This window comes from Drosophila busckii, chromosome 2R (assembly GCF_011750605.1).
Source record: "Drosophila busckii strain San Diego stock center, stock number 13000-0081.31 chromosome 2R, ASM1175060v1, whole genome shotgun sequence".
Lineage (NCBI taxonomy): Eukaryota > Metazoa > Arthropoda > Insecta > Diptera > Drosophilidae > Drosophila > Drosophila busckii.
Window position 1 is genome coordinate 10447574 of NC_046605.1, and position 22551 is coordinate 10470124.

The window sequence follows — 22551 nt, forward strand, 5'->3', positions numbered from 1 at the left end:
TGCTTTTGTTGTATTCTATGTCGTGGCGTCACGAAGACGCAGGCAAATAAGCGCAACGAGCAAATCTTTCGCAGAAAACGCTGCAAGCGCATCTTCAACTCGCCATAACAAATTTTTCAAGCACCAAGCAGCTCAAAGCAAAAGGGGCAGCCAGCCAGCCAAACAGACAGACAGACAGACAGACAAACAACAAAGCACCGCAGCAGCCAAAGGCTTTTGCTTGTTCGTGTTCGATGCGCGTTCATTTAGTTTGGTACAACAATTGGGCGCAGGTCGTGCCTCACGACAGCAGCAACAGCAACAGGCTCTGAGTCTCTAACAATGCTTGGGCATTAGATAAGCCATGGATTGCAGCTTTTTTGCAGTTGTTTTAATTAGCACGCCCTGGCGCCATTTTTGGTGCTGTAGCCAACACTAACAAAAGCTATTTTTAGTCATAGCAGAAGCTACAGCACAGCTTCAGCTCACAAACAAACAAACAAACAAAGCAACGCCCACAACAAAAAGCAGCAAACATTAGAATAGCAGCAGCTTAATTTGGCCACACTGTGCAGGCTACAAAAAACAAAAACAAAACAAGCGCTGTAAAGAAAAGTGTCGTAAAATGTGTAAATACAAGCTTAGTCTGTGTGTGTGTGTGTGTGTGTGAGAGCGCGAGAGCGAGATAAGCTGCGCAATCGCAGCAGCCCAAGCACTCAACTCACTACGCTGCTGTCTATGCATGTATGTGTCTGTTTGTGTGCCTGTGTGGGTTTTTAGAAAAAACCAGTATTTTGTATTGCTAAAACTTACAACTAAGTGCAGCCGCAACTTAAAGTTCAAACAGCTTTAAAGCAACAAATAATAATTTTTAAGACTTACACTCGTTGTAAGTCGCGCTCGCTCTCGCTCTCGCTCTCGCTCTCTCTCTCTATGTCGCTTGTCTATATTTATGCATATATGATGGCTTAATCAGGCATTATACTAATACACACACACACACACACACTTATACAGCTGCATACAGCGCGTGCCTCACACTGTAATTAGCCAGAGCTTACACCATTTTTATGACGAGGGTAACTCTCAATGCTTGTGGATGCTGTTGGCTGCCACTGAGCGCAGGCCCAGGCGCACTATGGAATGTGGTTTTTCAAGCAAACACACACACACATACACATATGTATCTATGTGTCTTGCCTTAGCTTGGCTAGAACACAATCTTTGACTTTGCCTTTTGCCTATATATGCAGTTGTTGCTTGGGCTCGCGCTCTCTCTATCTCTCTCTCTCTCTATCGCTCTCACTCTATTGTAAAACTGCAGCTATATAAAATCTGTTAGCTTCACTGATTCAAAGAAAACAATTTCTATAGCATTAAGTGCGCAGACTTTGGCTTAAGCTGCAGCAATTAAAATTCTATTTATGGCTTAAATATTTCAATTGCTGCTTGATAACTTAGTGCATAGTTTTAAAATTAGTTAAGAGCATATTGAGCTTAATGCTAGAGACGCGCTCATGTATAACAAATAAATCAACAAAGCCATAAAATGTAAGAGTTATGCAAGAATATAAAAATTATGTAGCAAAAAAAACTAAAATTGAAATTTGTACTACGAAAATGTTTATTTTATTTACTAAATATGCTATAAAAATTAATTTTTAAATTTTAATTGTAGCTTGAATTGAAATTTGTACTACAAAAATGTTTATTTTAAATGCTATATGCTATAAAAAATAATTGGTAATTTTTAAATTTTAATTGTAGCTTGAAGTGAAAAATGTAAGCTAAGCTTTAGCATTAAATTTTCTATTAAATTAATAAAAGTCTAACTTTTAATTATAAGCTTAGAAAACTCATTTTTAAATTATAATTTTGTAATTTTTAAATTTTAATTGTACCTTGAATTCAAAAATTTAAGCTAAGCTTTAGCATTAAATTAATAAAAGTCTAACGTTTCAATAACAGCATAGAAAAAAATTTTTTGCATAATAATTTTTAAGCTGCTTGCTTTACAAAATTAACGTATTTAGCATTAAAAATGTCTCTATCTATTAAGATTTAAATAGCATAGTCAAGCGCAATGTTAAACAAACATGCAATAGTCTAATATTAAAGCTCATTAGGCTAAAGTGTACAAACTTGGCTTTAATTTACGCTACATGAAAGACTTTGACTTGTCTTAAAGCTGGCAACAACACTAAACTTTATGCAAATGCGTAACGTAGGTGTTTATGCTTATTGTTTTATTATAAAAGCTGTTAATTATTGCTATTAAAATTAAATTTATGCTCGCTGCTTCCTGTTGGGCAATTGCTATGATTCAAATAAATATTTACACAGCTAAGAACACAATTTATGCACAATAATGTCAATTGTCTTCCACTGTACGCGAACGTATCCGTGTCAAGCAACAAAACTGCTTGTTGTTTTATTTTATTATAAACAATATATTGCACGTGTGATTGAGTTCGCGCTTATTTGCATAGTTGTTGCAGCTGTGCTTGTCATAAAAAATGCCAAACAACTTTGAATGAATATATATGCACATATATATAAACTATAGTCAAATCCCTTGCTGCTGCTTATCGAAAGCTCTAAGGCTAGCGATTTGCAGCGTTTTCTTATCTAGCAATATCCGGTTCGCGGAATTATGCAAACATTATGTTATAATAGCCATTAGCATGCGCGCAATTGCGGCTAACAAAATATTTGCACAATTGCCAGGCCACATTTATTAATTTGCTGGCTACAAGATCGGTGCGCTCACTGAATATCGACGCAGATAGCGAACGAGCGCTGCTTTGCTTTTATTTGTTTAACAAATGCAAATATTTGACGCTAAGTACGCAGCAGCAACCAACAACAGCAACGTTAAATAAATGAAATTTAATTTTCGGCCAGCTCAAGCAGTTGCGAGCTCGAGCTATACAGTTATATATAATATAGCTTGGCGCTTGAGCTTTGCTGCTCATTAATTTTTAGAAGTGCAAATGTGTCGCCATTTTAGCTGCAACGCCAACGCGCACCACGCGGCGTATGCGCAATGCAAACAGCTTGAGCGAGAGCTCGAGCGAGAGCAACGTTTTAAATTATGATTTCTGTTGCCAAACAGTAGTTGAAGTTACAACACGCGCATTGTTTGTCGAACACTTTTGTGATAATAAGATTGGGTTCAGGTAAGGGCAGCACCAAAATTTAACCCAAAATCCATAAAGAAAGTCAACAACATGCTGCAGTGCAGCACGCACGATAAGATAAGCGCACTGCATATCAGAGATATGCGCGACGCAAACTAAATACTACAGTTTTGTTGTGACTATAGTTGCATTTACTTGCTGCCTAGTTTTCTTCAGCACGATTATGATATATGAGCTGCCCCCCCAAATCTACATAAACTTTGTCGTTTGACTGATGCGCGTCACGCTCGCAACCCTTTTGTGAACCTGTTCGGCTCTCTCGCTTGGCGGCTATTTAATTTCGAATGCAAATTAAAACTGACTGTGCCCATTGTTAGGCAAATTAAGCATTTATTAAAAAATTATAGAAATGTGTTAATTATGCAGCATAATTTAGCTAAATGTTTTAATATTTGCGCAGACGCGCGCGCTTAGCCAAATGTTGACTATTGAATATTTATACAAAAGCTATTTTTAATGCCAGGTGTATTTGGACAGGTGTACGAGCGATCTAACTGAAGAGAACGCTAACAGTAAAGCGTTAACAGTTTGTATATTGTGTATAAATTCCAGTTATGCGCTGATTATTGGGCAGTCAATATTATAGGCGCTGTTAACAGCTTAAAGTGTTTTAAATACAATTTATATAGTGTACATAGATTATTGCCGCTGTTAACAATTAAAATGTTAGGCAGACACCTCAATTTGTAATGTTATGAGTTGTTGGTCACATACATATGTTAACAGTTAAGTGTTAAGCACACTTCGAGCCTCTTTTAACAGATTAACAGTGAAATGTTAACTGTTATATGCATACATATGCTAACAGTTAAGTGTTAAGCACACTTTGCAGCTGCTGTTAACAGCTTAACAGTCAAAGGTTAAGTCATTTATGCTTATATATTTAAATTATGCGCTGTTCTGCTTATGTAGACAGCCAAAGTTGTTGTCGCTGCTAACAAATGTTAACAGCAAAATGTTCAATTTGATATATACAATTATATATTATATCAATTCTATATTATATATATAATTATATCACATTCTAGTTGATATTTAGCTTTAATATCGACTGCAATTGTCGCTGTTAACACGCTTACAGCTGAATGTTAACTCTTCTATATATACAACGCATCTTCACGCTGTCTATATGCTGCTGTTAACATATGTATGTTAATACATTAACAGCTTACTATGAATTCTTACATATCAGCAACGCTTTTATCCAATGCTACAGCCGCTGTTAAGCTTACAGCGAACTGTTAACTACATTTCAGTGCACTTACTTTTGCCTTTGGGAAACGTATCCTTGCTAATATCACCCACACTGCTGAGTCCAGCAGAGACAATGCCCGTCGTGGCGGCTGCCAGACGTTCCTGATGTTTATTGTTGTTGTTGCGATTGCGGCGCTGCCCATTGGCGGTTAAGTACGAATGTCGCTTGTTGTTATTGTTGTTGTTGTTCTGCTGACGTGCAAAACGCTCTTTGGCCGCTGTGGCGGGCCACAAGCAGACGCAGTGCAGCAGCAGCAGCAGCAACAGCAGTTGCCTCAACAATTTCAATGTGTGCATCTTCAACTTCAAAGTTTGTGTTTTGTGAGTTGCAATCAATGGCAAGACCGTAAGGCCAGTGACGTCATGGGTGTGTGTGTGTTACGTTAAGAGCACACACATACACTTTAAATTCTTTTTGGCCAAAACGCGCGTGTTAATTTACGCTTTGTCAGCAAGAGCAACAAAAAAAAAAAAAAGCTACGCTTATTTTTTTTGCTTTTGCGTGCCAAAAATATAATTTTTGTTTTTTTATTTTAACTGTTGGCTCTTTCACTGCGTTTTGTGTTGTTTTTGTCGTTGCAATTTGCACTTGTATGTGTATGCGTGTGTGTTTGTGTGTGTGTGTGTGTGTATTTTGTATAGGAACCAGTTTCACATTACGCTGGCGTTTCGAGCGAAGGCTTTTGTTGCTTTTTTTATTTCGAGTTCGAAGCTGTTTTCAGCTTTCAGTTTGAGGTTAGAGCCGCGCGCAAAGGCGCAGGCGCAGGCGCAGCTTTAAGCGCTGCTTGCGCTGCTTTGTTGCACTATTTGTTTAGTTGTTGTTTTTATGCTGCACTGTGCCATCTTGTAGACAAAAATATGAGCGCTCAGTTGTTCGTTCCTGCTTTGCCAATTAGCAACGAATTCACAAATTTTATTAGCTAAACGTAGTTAATTTTTTCTACGCTAGCCAAACGCGAACACGAACACAACACAACACTAAACACTGTCAGTCGAATGTGACTGATTTTCTGATTTCTGGCTATTGATATTGACACGAAAACTTCTTTTTTTATTATTTTGTATTTGCTTGCGATACGATCTGCAGCTTTAATAGAGCAAAAGATACAAAACACACACAACAATTCGCGTCTGCGCAGCGTCACGTTGAATTCGAAACTGAAGTCGAAATTTGTCTCGCAGTGCAAAGCGCACAACTGAGAGAGAGCGAGAGCGAGAGCGAGAGAGTGTCAGGCAGCGAGAGAGCGCAAACAGCGCGTTAGGTAGCGCGCTCTCTTTACAAAAGAATACAGGTAAATGATCGCTGTTGCTGCTGCTGTTGTTGTTGCTTTGGTAAAAGGTGAGCGGCGAAGATCTCAAGCCAAGATCAAGCCAAAATAAAAATAAAGCAATGCAGCAACAGCGCTAAGAAATGCTGCGACAACTGCCTGTTGCTGCTTATGCTGCAGCTGCATAACACACACACACACACATAGACACACATGCATACATACAGGTAAAAATTTAAGTGCTGCGTAGGGCACTTTGTTAACTCAGCGCAATATGACACAAAAGCAGACATAATAAATTTATTGTGCACGCTACAGTTGCAAGTGTATGCCCTACATATGAAACAGCAAGTTATATATTTAAAGCAAAGCGTAGAGGCAGCTTAAGGATTTGCAAAGCGACTTTTTAGTTTTATTTTAGTTACAATTGTTTTGATTTGCTATATTTGTATATATATATATTTAAGCAAATACGAAAAATACTTTGAATGCTTCAAAAATATGCCCAATATATTGGCCAATCTTATACAAATATAATGCACATATTATTTATATAGCTTCATTATTTATAAAATTTGTGTACTATATGCAAATTTCTTTATTGATATACTCCTGAATTGCTTTATAAAAATTTAAGTAACGCTGCCTGAAATTCATTCTTGATTCAAGCTTTTTGCTTTGTTTTAAAATTTCTAAAAATACTTTGAATGCTTGAAAAATATTCCAAATACATTGGCCAATCTTACAAATACATGTATGTATTTTCATTATTTATAAGATTTTTGGTAATATGCAAATAATCTTTAGCCAATTTCTTTAATGAGTTACGCATGAATTGTAATACAAATATTTAAGTAATGAAATTCATTCTTGATTCAAGTTTTTAGCTTTGCTTAAGTCAGCAGCTTAATTAGTAAATACTTATTAAATATATATATAATTTATAAATATATATATTTTCTTATTCATTCTATCTTTTTATTAGTTTTAACATAGACTTTAGCATGTTTGTTAGCATTTAAATTGTCATCCCTATATTATTAAAATATTTAACACGCTTTACTGATTGCTTTTTACTTTGATTGATATAAACTATAAATAAAATTTAGTATATTTTTCCCAAAAGACTTGAAATACGCTTAAGCAAGTCTATTTAATTAAATGCATAAAATAAAACTTAATACGATTATTTAATAATAATAAATATATTTATTTATTATATCTTTCTCCCAAAAGACTTGACACACTCTTAGGCCAGCCTTTTTAATTAAATGCATCTTGAAATAAAATCTTAATAAGATTTCTACTTGTCTGCTCTTGCTGCAAACAGCTTAATTTATTAAAAAGTAACACACTGATTTGCATGGATTTATTTTAAATGCCGTCTGCACACTTAACTCTTGACACTTGACAGCAGCTGTTGCTTGGCTGTAAGTAGCGGCTTGGCCGCTTCGTTGCGAGCCTAAGACAGGTAAGAAATATTATGGTAGAGTGCTCAGTTATTTAGATATTGTGTATGTACCGAAAATTCATAGCTGTTTATGTTGTTGTTGCGCTCAGTTCGCTCGCTGCTGCTTCTTCTTGCTGCTGCGCTCGCGGCGAATTGAGCGCTTGCTCGCTCTCTCGCTCTCTGCAATGCTCGCTCACCTGTATGTGAGTTTCGCTTGTCTGTGTGGCTTGGAACAAATGCTGCCTTATAAGCACTCAAGTTCGCCGCTTTGCCTTGCCTATGTATGTGTGTGTTAGTATGTGTCTGTGCTGATCTTGCGTGGGCTACAAAACTACGGCGCTTTTGGCTTTTGTTTTTGGTCCAAAAGATTTGTCCAAGACTTGTCAACATTGTGTTCGAGCTCAATGTTATGCCAGCCAAAATTTTGTAAATTCAAAGAGCTGCGCAGTTGAGCTGAGCAGAGCTCAATTTTGGCCATTTTATGTTCTTTTCTTTTCACCTGTTGCTGCCCACAGGCAAAAGGTAGTCGGGGTTTTTACGCCTGCGCGCAGGACGACACACTTAGGTAAAAACGCAGGCGCATACTTCAGACGCACAATGGCCATAAAACATAAAGTATAAAGTATAAAACAAATGTTGCAGCAACAATAGCTGCAGCGCTTTTCGCTGCTGCCACAGAATCCCACGCTGCGAGCTCAAGAGGCGTTGCATTGTCTTTGGCTGCGCGCTCGGGCTTGGGCATGAAAATACAATTTAAATTGAAAAACGTTTTTCAGTTTTCCTTTTAATTTTTGTTGGTGAGCCAAAGTTTTTCGCTGTTGGCGCAAGCGCCGCTGCCGCTGCACACGAAACTTTTGACTCTTGACTCTTGGGGCAGCAGCAGACACTTGAGAGTCGCTGAGTCTCTCTCCCCAGTCGTTTGAAATTGATGTCTGTAATCAAACATATTAATGGCTGTCTGTGTATCAGACCTCAATCAACGATCGCAACGGTTGCGCTACAAAATCATCTGTCAAAATCCGTACAACATGCAACTGACAAGAGAGTGTGAGAGCGAGAGCGAGAGCGAGAGAGAGCGCAAACAACTTCTCAACCACTTCAACATTTTTATATTTGAGAGCTGACTAGACAATGCAACAGGTAAGACGAAGGTGTAAGAAATTGGTTACAAACATTTTCCATGAAGCGTACAAAATGCAACGCTCCCAATTTCAATAGAACGACGAACGACCCTCGACGCTCGAGTCTCTCGAGTCTCCTGCTGACTTGCCACACAGCTCATCATGCAGCTCATCACAAGACCACATGACTTTGCGCTTGACTGCGGCTAAGCGCTCTCTACGCTCTGCAGGATTAAGAGCCAAGACAAAACAAGGCTCTAAGTCGAGCGCCATTTCTCAAGTGCGCGTAACGAAATAGAAAATCTGAGAAAGTGCAGCAGGGGCGGAGACGTTTTTTGTTGCACAGCAAGCGCCTTGCAGCTCACAAGCGCCACTAAAAATATTTTATTTATTTTTTAAGTGATTTTTCAACTATTTTGAAATACTTTTCTGTTTACTTTACATTCTGTTTAGTTCATATTTATTAGTTATGCATTCATTTTATTTTTAATTTTTATTATGCTGAATTTATTTTTCATTAGGTAAATAATTATTTGGATTTTTTTTTATTGTTTTACTATTAATAATAATTTAAACAGTTGTCTAATTTAGCTTCAAATCATTTTTTTTTTGTTTTAGTATATTTAGGGCATTTAAAGTGTATATATATTTATTAAAAATTTTTAAAATTTTTATGTAAGTTTTTTATTATTTTTTTTTAATTTAATATACATTTTTTATTATATATATTATGCATTTTGTTTTGATAAATCAAATTGCCACTAAACAAATTTAAATAAACACATTTGTCAATAATAGAATTTCTACAGCTTTTTAGGCATAATAAATATGCTCATTAAATTTATTTAAATATACAATTGCAACTACGTTTATTACCCCAATTTGTTAGCCAGTTTTAAACAGTTCATAGCACGTGGCCCTAAAGTCGCTCTAATTGGATTATTCCAGCCCTTTTTTTGACGCGTTGCTCAACTTTGTTCACAAATAGATTGATCAAGCAATTGTGCTACATCAGCAAACAGTTGCTGCTTGTCACACGTTAACAACAACAACAACAGCAACAACAACAATAAAAGCAACGACAGCAACAACATAAAAATCCGCTTAGAATTAAAGCTAATTGCCAGGGCTTTTAATCATGATGCGGCACATTCTGTGGAACGCTTAGAGCACTTGGCCTGAATATAATCGCTGTTGCCTGTTTTGTTGCCTTTAACCTCAGCCATGCAAATATCACGCTTCGTTTAAAGACGCTGACGCGGCTCAGACGCTTCAGCTCTCGACAAACAAAAAAATAAAAGCAAAATTTAACTGCCAGTTCGTATGAGCGTTTCTTTTTGCACTCTTTCCCTTTTGTTGTTGCTGTTGCTGTTGCTGTTTTTATTATTACTTATTTTTGTGTGAATTTTATTGGTTGTCGCCATACGCCAAGAGCTTCAATGCGATGCGCAGAGCAATTAGCAGTTGGGTATGTTGGCCAAGAAGTTGTAAGGCACAAAATTTTTCAATAAATTTAAATAGCAATAGCGTTAAGAGTTGAAAAGTAACAAAATTGTTTATAAATTAGCTACAATATATTTTTATATTTAGTAGTTGCAATTAATAACAAATTTCAAAAGCTAAATATTGAAACTAAAGCTGTTAAAATATTTATTTATATTAAGTAGCAACAATAAAATATTTGCAATTAATACAAAATTGAAAAGTAGCAGAAAAGCAAAGACTACAACATTTATTTATATTGTTTACTATATAATTGAAATATTTAATTTACAATATATATAAAGTACAACAATTTTAATTTACTTTCATTTTTACTATAAAGCAGTTGCAATTGCAGTTTATAGTAAACATTTAAAATTTATATAGCATGTTTATAACTTTTGTTATCATTTTTAGCGCATGAAGTTAATTGTTATAAAATAAATAAATTAATAAATATTTAATAGAGCATACTTTTGTGTTGATTGCAATTAAAGGGTAGCTGCAAGTCTTTAGCCTTATTAAAGATTCATTACTTGTTGCTGTTGCCGATTGTAGTTGCTGCTGCTGTTGTTGCTGTTGTTGTTGCTTATGTATAACGTCGCACGACTCACGTTTCAGTTTAAAAACTCAAAAAGCGTCTGCGTCTGCTTTTGCGTTTGCAGTTGTTGTTGCTGTGGCTGTTGCTGGTTGCTCTTGTCGTTTTCAATGCGAATTTAAGCTTTAAGCTGAGTCCATGTGTGTGTGTATTTTTAAATGTGTGTGTGTGTGTGTGTGCTTGGGCTTTTTTTAATGTCTTTGTAAACATAATTGCAACAACTCCAATAACAGATTGTTTGCGCGACTTTAATCGCTTTGTCGTGAAGTGTGAAATATGAGCGGAGTCGAATCTCTGGGGAGCTTTTTTTTGTTGAACTCCTGACTGTAAATGCTGTTGTTGTTGTTGTTTTTATTGTTGGACAGCACAGCTGCCAAGTGGGGTGGGGTGGGATGGGGGGCACGCATACTTAACAAAATATCAACCATTCATTGTATTTCTTTTTGTTGATTGTTTTTCAGTTAAAAATACACACAGCGTAAATATTTGTCAGGCGCGAGTTTATATAAAATAAAACATTTATATGTATACAAGGGGCAACATACTTTGGCTCGCAGCCATTTTGTCAACTAGCAGTTGAAGACGAAGAAGAAGCAGCAAAGAACAGCGAGTTCAATTAGCGCATCGGTTTGTATGCGCGCTTCGATTTGCTAAATTTAATCCAAGCATAAAGCACAACAACAATAAGAAGAAGAAGCAGCAGCAGCACAAGAGTCAATGTGTCTTGGGCTGGCTAAAAAGATAAAGCCTGGAACGGACGTTTTAGCAACGCACACGTGTCCACTCGAAAGCGTTGAGAGCAGCCCAAGAGCGAGCGAGAGATCAGTTGGGTGCATGTTCGGGGCGCCCAGCGACACGATGTTGCAACAACACAACACTCGACAGGCAACCTGTGGAGCTTTCAGAGTTTGGAGCTGCAATTGAAGCTGCAGAGCCATTAGTCCATGAAGCATGAAACAAAAGGTCCAATGCGCCGGCTCAAGTTGAAGGCAAAGGCAAAGGCAAAGGCAAAACCCAAAGGCCTGCCACAATGCATTTTGCGATAAGTGCAGAGGCCCTTAAAAGCCAACTCGTCGTCTCTGTCTCCGTCGTCGTCGTCATCGAGAACAACAACAACTGAACTGTAGTGAAGTGAAGTGAAAGATTTGCACAGGCGATAGCTCATTTTGGACTTAAGCCAGTTTCTGAGCTGTGGCTGTGACTGAGGCTGCGGCTGTGGCGTCGTCTTCAGTCTTCTGTGGACTTCGTACGTTGCCTTGGCTAATCGGCGGCTATGTAAGTTGGTTGTTAAAGCCATTGTACGTGCGGCGACAGACTTTAAAAGCGAACGAACGTGAGCTGCCTGCTTGCTAAAGTTGACACAACAGCAACAGCAACAAATGTTGTTGTTGCCACAGCCGCCGCAGCAGCAGCAGCAGCCGCATTCCAATATGTAAGGATTCATCTTCGTGCCAACGCCACCCAATCGACAGTCTCTTAGTCGCGCCTCAATCTCGCGTCGCTGGCAAGGTCAATAGATTGGCCAGCTAAGGTCAGCCTGCCTGCCTGCCTCTCTCCCTCTCGCTCTACTGAGCGAGCGTACTAAACATTTGTTAATAAATTATTAAATAAATACTTTACAAAACTTGTTAGCGCGCACACCATTCGCTATATCTATGCTTATAAATTTTATTTAAGCATTTTTCAAATGCTATTCATATTCATCTGTTGGCTTTTGTCTTTTGTCTTTGCGCTTTGGCTTAAACACAAATGAAAATTATACAAAATGCCAATAGCCGTATTAATTTGGGTTTGCTGTTGTTTTTTATGATTATTATTTATTTTGTTTTTTTTTTCATCTTACGTATGTATATCTTATTAAAAGTCTCTATAGAGCCAAGATTCAAATTGGGAACCGGTTTGGCGGCCGTTACTAAAGCTCCAAGCCAAATTGAGAGAGCCAGGCGCGCATTATGAGAGGCACACACACACAAGTAAGCCACACGTGCATCTGTGTGTGTGTGTGTGTTTGCATCTGTGTAAATTTCCTAAGAAAATTGATCACTCAGCATCCACATTGCAGACAAAGGCAAAGAAAACTCGAAGTTAGAGCCAAGCCAGCAAGCAGTTTTTATTTAAGTTATTTCTTAAATTCGTTTCAAGCAACAAATTATTGCTTAATTTGCGTAATTTTGTTAATTGCTCCAACTTAAACAAAGAGCAAAAGAGACAAGAAGCAATTAACGCAGACAATCTTAAGATTTATTTAGCTCAAAGTGTTAACAACAAACACACACACATACGTAGCAAGCAAGCAGTGCAGCTGTTACGATTTATAGCAAAATCGTTAAAACAACAAACAACTAATGTTTGTATTTGCTTAAAGTTTGAATTGATTAACAGCAATAAATAAATATATTAAGTATTGCTTTTGTGTTAGCATTAATTGTAAAACTCTACTGCTTGCTAAATTGAACAACAGCGCGCTATTTTTTCTTTGTGTATATTTTAACAGCAAGCAGTTAACTGCACAGCTGAATGTTAACGCAGGGGAAGTGAGCACTGTAATGTTAAAAAGTGAGCACTGTTAAAATACAAATGTTTTGCGGCGCCATCTATACTTGCGCAGTTCATGTCAAAACAGCCAGATGGCGCCACGCTAGCCATGACACTAACCATTCAGCATGCTCACAAGAAATGAGTTTTAAGAAGTGAGTCTCTGCTAAATTAATCGAAACGTTGAGCGCACAAATTTAAAAATATCAATAAAATAAGTTTTTTTTTTTAATTTTTTCCAATGCAATGCAATCCAGGTGAATGCATAAGAAAAGATAATAAATTTCTCAGGAATTTTCGCCAGCTGCTGTTTGGTAAATCGAAAACAAACAATTTACGCTCACTATTTTAAAAGGAATAATTTTGCATATGGCAAAATGATAGCCAAGACAAAATGTAGGCAGTGCCCAACTAGTTAGTTAGTATGCACTGTTGGTTATATTTAATTGCAGTCTAGTTAATATATTAGCAAACAACTAATGTCGTTGATGACCATGTCAGTGCTTTGTATGTAAAATTTATGCAGAGTTGAACTCTCTCATTAAAAACGGTCACAGGGCACAAAGCAGACCCATTGTTGGGCCTGTGTGGAATTTCTATTGTCCAAAAAAAGAGAATGATAAGTAAGCGAGCTGTTAAAACAGTTCGTGTCATTGTTCCACACGTGTGTGCAAGTGTGTGTGTGTGTGTGTATATTAAAAATTAAAGTAGTAAGTGGTACTAGCATTAACCCTTGTGTGTAGGCAATGGCGTGACAAACTGTTGAATCGAATGCAGCTAACTCTTGTGCAAATTTAACGGGGGGTCAAAGGTAAACAAGGCTATATACTAGGTATGCATATATTTGTAGCTCACTGTGTGCGTTGGCGTTGGCGCATGCGCAGTCGTTTGTATCGCCGCGAGAGGCAGCAAGAACACCCGATGCGAGGCAGCAGCCAGGCGTGAAGTTTTTCCAACTCTGTTTTTTAGGCTGTGCTTTTGTTTAGTTTTGTTAAGGCAACAGTGTGAGCGAGCGAGATAGAGAGAGAGAGAGAGAGGGTTGCTGTGTAGTCAATTTAACTGAAAACGAAACGCATGCGTGTCGGTGTCGCCACCAGCAGCAACAACAAGAGCGGCGGCAGTGCAACAATTGGTTGCAGGCTATCTGTTGCATGCTGAGTTCGGTTCTTGCATTCGTTCGGTCGTTCATTCATTTGTTTGGTTTGCCATAAAACACTTGAAGCATAACTGGAATCGCTGTCGCTGCTGCAGTTGCCACGACAACAACAACAACAACAACAACAAACAATTGTGCCGTTACGCTTGCCAGCTCAGTTTAAAGTTGAATGCAGCTTTTGGTGGCACAACAATAACGCGACAACAACAAAATGCTGCTAGCATTGTTGTTAACTTTTGATTTGACAATTTATTTTGTACTCGAAGCTGCTTTTTTGGGCATTAATTAAATTGACGCGTGCTTGGGTTTGTTTTTTGTATTCCCCACTTACTGAAAAACTGTGCCACACAGCTGTCTAATTGCGTACATAGCTTTTAATTATCGAATTTGCTGCAAGCACTCACGACTCACCTGCAATTAGAAGAGCAGAAGAAGAAGAGCGTTTAGTACAAATGTTAACGATTGAGTCATGGGCTTAAAGCTAAGTGCATGTGGCAACGCGTTTGCAGTTATGTGGCAACAGTTAGCTTGCAACACTTTCGCTGCACTTAATCCGCAAAGCGCCCAACCCTCAATGCCAGTTCCCATTTTTTTGCAATAGAGAGCGCGCAAGTGCGAAGAGCTGAGCGAGTGGGAGAGGCGTTGGCGCTTTTGATTCACACGCTGTGCGCCCAAACGCGAAAAAATTCTCACGACACTGAACAGCAACAAAAAAGCGTCTGACAGCGCTGCCTGCCACATGCGCTGCTCTTTCTCTTGCCCCACTCACTCACTTTTTGTTGCTGCTGCTGCAACTGCAATTGACACATGTAAAGTTGCAAGCAAGAACATGTGGCACGCCTTTTGCTGCTTTTGTGCCACTGTGCCACTTAGCCAAAGTTCAATGTTACGCAAATAATTGAAATTCTTGCGCAGCTCAGCTGACTAAGCAAACTTAGCTGAGCTCTAATTTTTTTACAGCTTCATAAATTCGTAGAATCTAAGCAATTTTTTATGATTATCTAGGCAGCTATCAACAGTCGCATAAATCACAAAGATTTTTGTTAACTTTTTTGATTTGATGTGCCATAAAAATTTAACATATTATACAAATTTTTGTTGAGGCATTTGAAATTTGATTTAATGTCTGGCATTTGCCTGTTGCATATTGTTTTTCATTAAATGCAACAACAATAACAAAAGGCTTTGGCTTTGGCTTTTGCTTTGGCATGTGCAGCAATTTTTTGTGTATTGTCTTTCAACAAGTGACGCCATTTTGCAATGAGCAGCGCAGCTACAACTGTTCATCAATAATGAAATAAATTATAATACAGCTCAACAATCAAAAAACATTTAATTGCACAACAAATTTGTAATTTTGTAAGCAGTTCATTAAATTGTTTTAATTACATTGATATAGATGCTGCTTAGATGTAAACAAAGTCATTTCAAAGCTAAAGTCCGTGTTGCTTGTGCATTGATAAGCGACTCGAAGACACACACATTAGATTGTCTTATCAAAAATTTATATACACACGATTTCAGTTTCAATTTCTGAGTCGAGTCGCGCCGTGTCACATAAGTTATCGGCGCTAAACGTATTATTAAGTAAAAAACACATTTAATAAAATAGAAAAATGCTGAACTACGCGCGTAATTTCCAGCTTAAAATAATAAATAAAAATAATATTAAAACATGGCGACAACAAGCGTGCCCGTTTCCAATGAAAAAACAAAAACCCCAAGCAGCCCAAGCCACAAAAATAATTGAAAAACAAATTAAAAACAACAGCGAGCGCAGCTACAACAAAAAAAAAAATGAAAAACTGTTGCCAGCAGTGAAATAAAATATGAAACGTTGGCAATTAATGAAAAAAAAAAAGAGAGAAGCAGCAGCAAAAAAATGATTATTATTATTATCTGCTGAACAGTTGAGAGCGCCCGTTCCAATAGTGACCACTGACTGACAGACAGACAGACAGACATGAATGTTGAGCCAGCCAGACGCACATTGACCCAAACGTAGCAAGAAATTAATCAAAAGCAACTAGCTGGGCGTCTTGGCTCGTCTTTTAAATGAAAACCGACTCGTTTGATATGCGTAGAGTTTAATTGCACTCGCTGCAGTCACTCGTTACTCGCTGCGCTGCGCTGCCCAAAATTGGCAAAAGACAGTCACAGTTTTAATGCTTGTCTATGGCTACAGCAAAGCCCAATTATGGCAAACAGGCTCAGCGGCTCAGCGGCTCAGAGGCAAAAACAGCTGCCAGCTTGGCTTAATTAAAAACGCTGCAAACTCGCTGCTCGCTCATCAAACTCGTCACTCGTTACTACCAGCTCAACATGCCCATATCGAAGCTATGGCCAACTATGGGCTGCAGGCATCGCGGCCTGTAGGATGCGCTGCTGCTGCTGCCAATTGATCAATTATGTCGCATTGCCCGTACTTGGCGCTGCTTGCAGCATGTTGCAAGCTGCACCGTTGGCTGCTTACACCATATATGCGTATGAATTTTATGGCTGCACGCCCGCAAGCGCAAAAAACAGCAGCAAACGGCAAACGTTTTGCAATTCGGTCAAATCGAGAAGTTGAGCGCGGCAGAGCTGGGAACGCTCAACTGGTGAAAGCTGCGCTCAGTTTTAAGTTCAAACAGTTGTAGACTCTAATGCATGGATTCTGTTTTATGTACAACAACAACAACAACAACAAAAAGCATTAATTACTTCCGCCGCCCAAAAAACACAAAGCCAACAACAACAGCAAAGTTTGAAGTTTGTGTCTGTACCGGTTTCTCTTAAGTACGCGCTCGAGCTTAAGCCAAGATTTTTCTCAGCCTGCCTTTGACACGGCGGGTGTTCATCAAAATTCAATGAGCCACAAATTCTGTAGCTTTTGCCAATCAGTGGCTTTGGCTTGGCCTTTTTATGCTTAATGTACAAAGCAGCAAAAATTTATATTGGTTCGACGACTTTATAATTTTGCTGCTGCCAGCATTAAAAGCATAAAAGCTGCTGCCCCCCAAACGTGCTGAGCCTAACAATTCATAATTTTCCAAAGCTGCTGCTTGCTAAAAAAAGAAATATATTTCATTATTGTGTTTTTTTTTTGAATGCCTACAGCTTGTTTTGTTGTTCGTTGTTAGCAGCTTGAGGTGTTTTTAACGCTGCAATCAGCATAAGTCAAATTTGTAGCAGCAAAAGGTCGCAGCAGCGCAGCAGCAGCAGCGACGACGACGACGACTGTACTTGCACTTTGATTTTACCGTTTCAGCTTGTAAGCAGCGCTTGTAACAACAGCAATGTGTGACAACAGCAGCAACAACAACTGTCGACCCCATTGGAAATGCAACTGCAACTGTTGCTGGTTGCTTCTTTAAAGTTGCTGCTTGCCTTCCAAGAACACAAGCCAATGCCAATGGGCGCCCTCTTCTTGTTGTTGCTGCTGCTGCTGCTACGTGATCACCATGGCAATTTCTCAATTGTATTTTTATTGAGTAAAATATTGGCTCTGAGGCAACAACAACAACACAAACTGCTCATGTACAAGTTTCTGTTTTGTATGTGTATAGAATTTTCATTGGCGCTACGTTGTGTGTGTGTGTGTGTGTGTGAGACACTCCCTTAAAATTTAGTTTTGTTTCATTGCCTTTTTTGTTTATTTATTTGTTGCATGTACAAATGTAAAATAATTGTGACATTACGAGCAGCAGTTCGAAGCAATTTGCATATGGAAATTTCGTATGTATTTTGATTAAAACAAAATAAATTATTATAGAGCAAAGCATAAGGGAAATATGTTAATGTAACAGTAAAAGAAAATTTTTAAAAAATGCAGCCAATTAAATTTTCTTTTAAAATTAAATTTATCAAATTATTTCAATGCTTTTATTCAAATTATTTTAACTTTATTTATTATTTAATAAATTAATTTATGCAGATTATTTGGTAAAATATGAAAACAATTTATACATTCATTACTAAAATGCATAAATTATAATTATTTTTAATATTTTACTAAATAATCTGCATAAATTAATTTAATATTTTACTAAATACTGCATATAAATTTATTTAGTATTTTAATAAATAATAAAATTTATACATTCAGTACTAAAATTTATAATATTTTAAATTTTACAAATATTTTTAATATTTTACTAAATAATCTGCACAAATTAGTATAATATTTTACTACGTAAACTATTTAATTTAATTTAATATTTTAATAAGAAATAATTTTTATAAATTTGAAACTAAAATGTATAAAATTTTTTTATTTTTAATAAGTTACCTATATAAATTAATTTAATATTTTATAAAGTAATGAGATTTATACATTCAAAACTAAAATACATTTTATAATTATTTTTAATATTTTACTAAACACCGTATATAAACTAATTTAGTATTTTAATAAATATACATACAATACTAAAATGTATAAATTATTTTAAATATTTCACTAAATAATCTGCATAAATTATTTAAATATTTTACTAAATACTCTATATAAATTATAAATAAAATCAAGTCAACTTATAGTTTCCCACAAACATTAACATTAATTTAAATGCGTTTTTTATAAAAGTTTTTTCTTTGTAGTTTGCATATCAAATGCGCAGCCACAAACGTTAAAACCACAGACTATTTATCGCAGTGTATAATCGTATTGAAAACACATTTGTATACAATTTGAATTGTTGGCTGTCAGTCTGTCTGTCTATTGTTGTTGTTGTTGTCGCTTGGCTTTGAGCTGAATATACAACATTGTCTTTGTGGCTGCACCCAACGCGACTTTAGCTTGCAACTGCATTTGGTCATTTGTGTGTCTGTGTGTGTGTGTGTGTGTGTGTGTGTAACCCCAAAAGTCACTTAGCTAATGACACAACTTCTTAGAACTGCTGCGCGAGCTCGACTTTTAACACTTGCTTGCCTTATTAGCTATTAACCCTAGCAGTGCATTCAGCCTCGCGCTTGTTAACCCCAAATGCAGCATCAACAGCTCACGCGAGAGATCAAGCCACAAATTACTTCCGCTGCAGCTAAAAACAATTACACATGTGTGTGTGTGCTCGTGTGTATGCAATCTATATAACCAATCTTTAGCTAGAGACAAGTAGCAGTCGCGCTATTCCATCATCAAGCCATGGCTACCAACTGTAATTAACGCGCTGCGCTTTGGGCCCACTGTGCAGCAGCAGCAGCAGCGGAAATTCCAGGCAGGAAAATGTAATGTCAGCTAGCATAAAGTTTTGAATTTTCTTTGGCTGCTTGTAGCTTAATTGCTGCTGCTGCTGCTGCAATCCTGTGTTGCAGCTAGACAGAACCTGTTGCAGCCAACGGATGCTGCACACCGGATGGAGGCTGGGCCAACAACAAATGGGCAACATTTGTCGCCAAGCAAGCGACTGAGGCTGAGCTGAGAACCTGTCTTAAGACATAAATCAATTTGATAAGCGCGCAGCTTCGATTCTTTGCAACTTTTTAGTTGCGCTTGGCTTTGGGCTTCAGCTTTGGCTTTGGCATTTTGGCGCAGCTGTTAATCCCAATTAACCGCAATTAATATTATATATTAAATGTAAGCCCTGCTGCTGCTGCAGCTCACATGTGGCTCACATGCACTCGAACTATTGCGCTCTCTTTCGCACACTCGCTTGCTGTTTCACACGACCCACATTTGGCAGAGTTAAAGTCAAAACCTTTTGTGCGCCTCTCTCGCTCTCTCTCTCTCTCTCTCTCGCTCAGCGGCACTCTTTTGGCTGCTGCCTTAATTGTTTTTAATTAACGCAAACGCTTTGGGCTTTGCCACATTCCAATTTTCAATTCGCCCTCAGCAGCTTTTCATCTCGACTGGGAGTCGCTTGCGCGACTTTCGTCATCGTTTGACTTTTTGTATTGAATTTGTAATGATTTTTGAAAGCCAGTGGGGTGCGGTTCGTTCATAAAACTAAAATACACGCACACACACAAGCACTCGAAATGTATCTATGTGCGGCAAAGTTCTTGAGCCGTTGAGTGATGCATGCGGCGCTTCATAAAAACTGTCAATGATTCACATTGTTGTTGTTGCTGGCGCGTTATGACCCGCAGTCAGCATAGGGTTAAGCAAATACACACACACACACACACACACGCATGCTTGTGTGTATACCAAAAGTTTTGTCGCTGCTCCAAACCTTTTATTTTATTATTTGCTTTTCATTTCATTTTTAGTTCTTTGCCAGTGTCAAAGCAAACGAACGCGTCTCTTTGTAATTATGCAAGATCATTGCCAAGAGAGTGAGAGAGAGAGAGCGAGAGACGACGTTGACCTTTTGCCTGATTATGTGCCCAAACGTTTTTCCGGCCTAAAGCGAAGTCGTCGCCGTCGCTGCGTCCGGCTTAAGCAAAATAAAAAATTAGCAACTAATGTTTTCAAGCTAAGATCGCTATCGCTGCTTCTGCTGAATTTTTAATCAATGCTGCTGATCTTGGCAGCTTGATGACTATAATTATAAATGTTGAGCGCTTATTAGCATTTAAGCAAAGTACAGTAAGCTGGTAACACGATGCTTCAGACAGAGCTCAGCTTACAGCCTGACGACATATGGCAGCCCCCATATAGCTGCCCCCGCTTGTTGCAAGTTGATGCTGCTGCTGCACTAATTACAATGTGTTCAACTCTCGCTCGCTCTCTCTGTATGTGCCTGCCACACAATGTGGCGACAGGCTTTAAATAAATAAGTGAACTGAAGATGTTATAAAAATTTTCGTTGGGGTACAAAAGTTGCAAGGCAACAGCTGCGGCAAGCTGCTGGCGCATTATTATGATTTAGCCAAGTCATAAACAAAAACAAAAAGAGAGACGCGTCAGAACGCATGCGTCATGTATAGGGGGCAAGCAATTGGGGGCACGTTGATTGGACCAGCATTTAACCTTAACGCAGCCGCTGCTGCATGCCAATTGAGCGCAAGAGAGAGAGAGCGCGAACGGGCGCCAACTGCTCGCTGATTGGCTGTCTCGCGGCAGTGACTGTCAAACTGTAATGCAAATGAGTTCGCAACTTAAGTATAGAAAAAGGTTTTTGAATCTGTCTATAGTAAAACGCATACAGCTGCGTATTCAAATTCAGTTTTTCATGGCGCTTTTCTCACCAAATAAATGTGAAAAACTTGGCGCTCGCATATGGCGAACTGAAAAACAAAAACAAATAAGTGCGAAGCAATGGGAAACATTTTGGACACCAACAGGAAATTGATTATTATTTATGATTACAGCGGGGCGCTTTGCATATGGAGGAGACATGCTACGTGAGAAAAACACAGAATCTGCGAGCAGCAGAGATTTGTATACTTCTTCTTTGTTTTTCTGCTGCTGCTGCTTGAGCACTTACATATTTGAGATAATGTAACAAGCCTCGATACCAGAGCAAGAACCATCATCTTGGTACAGGCTTCGCCTTAAGTGGGCGCGCGCCCTCTTCAATAATTAAAGACATGCATGCATTTTCTCAAGTGTTTTTCCCATCTTTTTTCAATCATATTTTCTTTCATTTTTTCGAATGGGAACTTTATTCTCAGCGCTTGAGTTTGAGTGTGTGTGCAGCCGGAACCACGTAGAAAATTATTATCCTTATGAAATTTGAGACTTTTGTATTGTTTTAGACAATCTCAAGTAACTGAGACGCTGTCTCAAGTCCTTAGACGTGGGTGTGTGTGTGTGTGTGTGTGTTTTTCTACCTGCAGCAAAGTCATTTGAAGCGTCGTCGTCGTCAACCTTTGAAATTCAAACTTGATCCTTGACTGTCCACTTAGCCAGGCATTTCTTTCGCTGGAATTCTGCACTTAGTGCCACTTGCTTTAATGTCTTTTTCAGTATCTTTACTCTACATTTCCTTTACTATATATATATACATGTGACTACTGATGCGTCAGCTAAAATTTTATTTACGCTGATTTCTTGCTAATCGCCCATATCAAATTAGATTTTCTACTTGCATATTTTTTTATCAAAAAGTTGTTCAGCTGTCTGTGTTATCAAAAAGCAACAACAACAATAAAACAGTTAACAGTTACTTTTTGATAAGCAAGTAGACTTTTGTTGTTCAAACAGTTTTGAGGCTGATTCATGCGAAACAGTTGCGAGTTCAAGGTGCTTCGAAAATAAATATAAGATCATCAAGTGCAAGGCACGTATAAATATTTATTATCAATTTATTAGTTACAAAGAATCGATATTATATAAGTTTGTTGTACCGCAGTTAGTGGAAAAAATGCCCCATATTGAATTCATTATAAAAATTGTAACAAAAATTAATAAAAAATACAACACAGTGATAAAAATCTAAAACAAAATTATTTAATATTAAAAAAATTCTCCATATACAATTCCGTATAAAAATTGAAGCAAAAATTAATAAAAATATACACCACAGTGCTAAGAATCTAAAAAAAAATTATTTGAGATTAAAAATAGACCCCATATTCAATTCAGTATAAAGTGAAACAAAATTTAATAAAAGTATACTCTAAAAAAATCAAAAACCAAAT

The 22551-nt window shown here is 37.7% G+C and overlaps 1 protein-coding gene across 2 annotated transcripts in view; it reads right to left on the reverse strand.

The window, feature by feature from the left end:
* The window catches only part of LOC108596250 (epidermal growth factor receptor), a 34217-nt gene that overhangs the window by 9448 nt on the left and 2218 nt on the right, over nt 1–22551 (reverse strand). Inside the window, exon 1 of one of the 2 annotated variants that reach the window (XM_017981802.1) lies at nt 4445–4883. The exons of the other annotated variant lie outside the window; for it this stretch is intronic. Within the exon in view, the coding sequence (XP_017837291.1) occupies nt 4445–4730 (286 nt within the window). The 5' untranslated portion in view covers nt 4731–4883. Of the gene's footprint in view, nt 1–4444; nt 4884–22551 lie in introns of those variants that run through there. 2 annotated transcript variants of the gene reach the window in all.